The sequence below is a fragment of the Sardina pilchardus genome, chromosome 21 (assembly GCF_963854185.1).
Source record: "Sardina pilchardus chromosome 21, fSarPil1.1, whole genome shotgun sequence".
Taxonomy (NCBI): Eukaryota; Metazoa; Chordata; class Actinopteri; order Clupeiformes; family Clupeidae; genus Sardina; species Sardina pilchardus.
Genome location: NC_085014.1, coordinates 1600661 through 1605069, shown reverse-complemented (window position 1 = coordinate 1605069; position 4409 = coordinate 1600661). Strand labels below are relative to the sequence as shown.

The window sequence follows — 4409 nt, the reverse complement described above, 5'->3', positions numbered from 1 at the left end:
AACAAGGACACAAGGTGTCAGAACCCAGGACACAAGGACACGAGGTGTCAGAACCCAGGACACAAGGACACGAGGTGTCAGAACCCAGGACACAAGGACACGAGGTGTCAGAACCCAGGACACAAGGACACAAGGTGTCAGAACCCAGGGAACAAGGACACGAGGTGTCAGAACCCAGGGAACAAGGAACCGACTCACACAACGACAGCCACGACCCACTCAGTGCAATCAGGGGAATGGAGCTCTGGAGAGGTATCCAGCTGGAGGGGTATCAGAGCAGGGTCCGGCTGGAGGGGGTATCAGAGCAGGGTCCGGCTGGAGGGGTATTAGACCAGGGTCCGGCTGGAGGGGGTATCAGGCCAGGCTGGGAGTCTCCACAGCGCCACCAAGTGGCTGGTTGTGCATGACGTGTACTGTTGGTTGGTTAGAATGACTCAGCAGTCCTGCATATGAAGTGTATGACTGGTCGGTAATGAAGAATGTACTGTACAATTAGCCTGTAATGACTCAGCAGTTGGGTGTGTGGTGTAGTACTGGTCCATTAGGATGACTGCAGTCTTTTATCTGAGACTGCTACTGGATTGTAGTAATGACTCAGCAGTCCTGTTGACTTTACATCTACAGGACACTGCTGCTGGATGTGGTGACAAAGCACTTTACGAATTTACATATGATTGCACTTCAAAATAAAAGTCCTTCTGTTGTTTAAATACATATAACATCTACAGCCCTCCAGACTGATATGTGCTGTGACTCTTCTCATCTGAAGGCTACTGGACACGCCTTGGGCTGTCTGTTTGTCTGTCTGTCTGTCTGTTTGTCTGTCTGTTTGTTTGTTTGCTTGTTTGTTTGTTTGTTTGTTTTGGGTTTCTCTTCAGTGATGATCTTTTTTTTTCATCTTCAAACGAGTGCAAACATACAGCAAAGGGACTTTTAACTGGTATAGGTGATTATTTCATCTTTTTTAGTCAGAACTCACAAAGACTACAAAATAGGTCTACACTGTGTGTGTGTGAGTGTGTGTGTGTGAGTACGCTTGTCTTATATGTAGTGTGTGTGTGTGTGTGTGTGTGTGTGTGTGTGTGTGTGTGTGTGTGTGTGTGTGTGTGTGTGTGGCTCTAGGAGTAGCCTCCCTGCTGGACGTACTCCTCGGTCTTCTCCCAGCCCTCGGCCCATCCCCCGTTGACCTGTGTGGTGGCTCCGTAGCCCTTGGCCGGGCCGGTTGCCATGGTGTTGTAGCTCTGCATGATGTCGCCCGTCTCCTCGGCCAGCTCGTCCTCGTCGATGAAGCCGCACTTCTCGTCGCTGGTCTCCTCCGGGTCGGCCCACGGCTGCTTCTCGCCCGACGCAAACAGCCCGTAGAAGATCACGCCCCCGTAGTGCACCATGGAGGCGATCAGGAACACCGACTGCCACTCCTCACGCGTCTGGGATGGGGGGGGGGCGAGAGAGAGAGGAGGAGAGAGAGGGTTAGAGATGGAGAGAGAGAAGAGAAGAGAAGAGAGAGAGGGTTTGAGATGGAGAGAGAGGAGAGAAGAGAAGAGAGAGAGGGTTAGAGATGGAGAGAGAGGAGAGAAGAGAAGAGAGAGAGGAGAGAAGAGAGAGGGTTTGAGATGGAGAGAGAGGAGAGAAGAGAAGAGAGAGAGGAGAGAAGAGAGAGGGGTTAGAGATGGAGAGAACACGTACTGCCACTCCTCACCAAGGGGGCAGGAAAAGTCCCGCAAGTAGAAACACAGATGGAGCTGGTGATCAACGCTCTGCTAACCCCATAGGACAGCCATAGATTGCAGATTTTTTTGAGATCCCATAACTTCATGTAACATGTGCCCTGTGTCGCCCTTATAGCTTCTGTATATTCTATATAGGGTATAGAAGGCACAACTAAGGTGCTGTGTCCACCAAGCGCGTTTTTCACGCTGAGAGCGTTAAAAAACGCTTTTCTCGGCGCTTCGAGAAGTGTTTATTGTTGCAAAGTTACCAAAACCGGAGACGGTTTATAATGAGAAGTGACATTGACGAGCCCAGCGCTGTTCTAATAGTTGAACAGATTTCAACTTTGAGCGCTCTGAGCACTGCGGTAAAAAACGGTCAGCACCGAGAGCTTTTTTCCGCCGAGGGCGCTCAGCACTGTGAACACTGGGCTACATAGACTTTATATTGAGAATTGTCGCCGTCGGCGCAAAAAACACGATTGGTGGACACAGAGCCTAATTCACGTCTTCCTCTTATATAACGTTGGTTTCCCGTAAAGAAATATAGTTAGCATGTCGGTTGGAGGGAAGCTAACGTTCGACGTCGCACAGTAGGGAGATTAACCGTAATGTTTGGATAAGAAGCTCAGTCCAGCCTGCATGACGGAAAGTCATTAGCAAGATCAGTGAAAACGCTATAGCCTATGTAGACTACTGTATGATAAGGTAAAGCATTACCTTGAGGCAAGTAAACCTAGCCTAATAAAAAACTTGATGTCCCGAATGTCAAATTTCTGTGTGACCCATCTATCAGATCAGTTACAGCAAGTTACAGGATGGATAACATCACAAAGTCTGCGCGCGAATGATGGGAAGTAAACAGAATTTTTTGAGAACAACGGAGTCTGTTTGTCCATTTCTTTTGGGTCTATGCTCCTCACGCGTCTGATATGGGGGAGAGAGAGAGGAGAGGGATAGAGATGGAGAGAGAGAGAAGAGAGGAGGAGAGAGAGAGGAGAGGGTTAGAGATGGAGAGAGGAGAGAGGAGGAGAGAGAGGAGAGGGTTAGAGATGGAGAGAGAGAAGAGAGGAGGAGAGAGAGAGGAAAGGGTTAGAGATGGAGAGAGAGAGGAGAGGGTTAGAGATGGAGAGAGAGAAGAGAGAGAGGACAGAAGGTTAGAGATGGAGAGAGAGAGAAGAGAGAAGAGTCAGAGATGGACACTGAGAAGAGAGAAAGGAAGAGAGGAGTGTGTGTGTGTGTGTGTGTGTGTGTGTGTGTGCTCATGTGTGCGTGTGTGTGTGTGCATGCGCGCGTGCATGTGTGTGTGTGTCTGTGTGTGTGTGTGTGTGTGTGTGTGTGTGTAAAACCCAGTCAGAAGGTGAGTGTGTGGTACCTTGTGTTTGGTCATGGCCCCCAGTCAGTAGGTGAGTGTGTGTACCTTGTGTTTGGTCATGAGTGTGTGTATGTGTATGTGTGTGTGTGTAAAACCCAGTCAGTAGGTGAGTGTGTGTACCTTGTTCTTGGTCATGAGTGTGTGTGTGTGTGTGTGTGTGTGTGTGTGTGTGTGTAAAACCCAGTCAGTAGGTGTGTGTGTGTACCTTGTTTTTGGTCATGAGTGTGTGTGTGTGCATGTGTGTGTGTGTGTGTACCTTGTTCTTGGTCATGGTCCCCACGATGAGTGGGCACACCATGCCCGACAGGGTGCCCACGCCGTTGGAGATGCCCATCAGGATGCTGGCGTAGCGGGGGGCAATGTCCAGATGATTGACATTAAAACCTGCCAATCAGAAGCCACACAGGTCTCATTCAGCTCACATGTCATCTGCACATGCCCCACCTGTCTGTGCTTTGTACAGTACATATCACATTGCTTTGGACTGTATATATCACATTGCTTTGGTGTACTTGAGGTTAGATGCAAACTGCGTTGTGTTGTCTTTGTACTTGTACTCTGCACAATGACAATAGAGTCTAATCTAATCTAATCTAATCTAATCTACAAAATCAAAACAATAGAGTTGAATCTAATCTAATCTAATCTAATCTACATACATTTACAAGGAGATCCTGTCCCGGATGGTCTCTAATGTAAATGCTGGGTAAAGTGTGAAGTGTAAAAGTGTGCTATAACTGTGCTAAATCTCTGTGCATACTCAGCACCGTGAGAAGATCAGACGCACAAACATCAGCAGGTCAGCTGACAGCTGCCTCACGCCACATGATGTTGTTAGCGCATGCATGAGAACTTTGCACACAGGCTAACTGTGCCCCCTGCCCAGCATTTACAATAGGGCTCTAGTCTCGACTGTGCTCACACACAACTCATACACTAACTCAGCATTTACAATAGGGCTCTGGTCTCGACTGTGCTCACACACAACTCACACACTAACTCAGCATTTACAATAGGGCTCTGGTCTCGACTGTGCTCACACACAACTCACACACTAACTCAGCATTTACAATAGGGCTCTAGTCTCGACTGTGCTCACACACAACTCACACACTAACTCAGCATTTACAATAGGGCTCTAGTCTCGACTGTGCTCACACACAACTCATACACTAACTCAGCATTTACAGTAGGGCTCTGGTCTCGACTGTGCTCACACACAACTCACACACTAACTCAGCATTTACAATAGGGCTCTAGTCTCGACTGTGCTCACACACAACTCACACACTAACTCAGCATTTACAGTAGGGCTCTGGTCTCGA

The 4409-nt window shown here is 48.4% G+C and overlaps 1 protein-coding gene across 1 annotated transcript in view; it reads right to left on the bottom strand.

The window, feature by feature from the left end:
* Window positions 1–1072: 1072 nt before the first annotated feature.
* Window positions 1073–4409, bottom strand: part of slc17a6b (solute carrier family 17 member 6b) — a 24961-nt gene continuing 21624 nt past the window's right edge. Inside the window, exons 11-12 of the mRNA XM_062524645.1 lie at window positions 3341–3468; window positions 1073–1427 (exon numbers count right to left, since the gene is read on the bottom strand). Of these exons, the coding sequence (XP_062380629.1) occupies window positions 1119–1427; window positions 3341–3468 (437 nt within the window). The 3' untranslated portion in view covers window positions 1073–1118. The remainder of the gene's footprint in view (window positions 1428–3340; window positions 3469–4409) is intronic.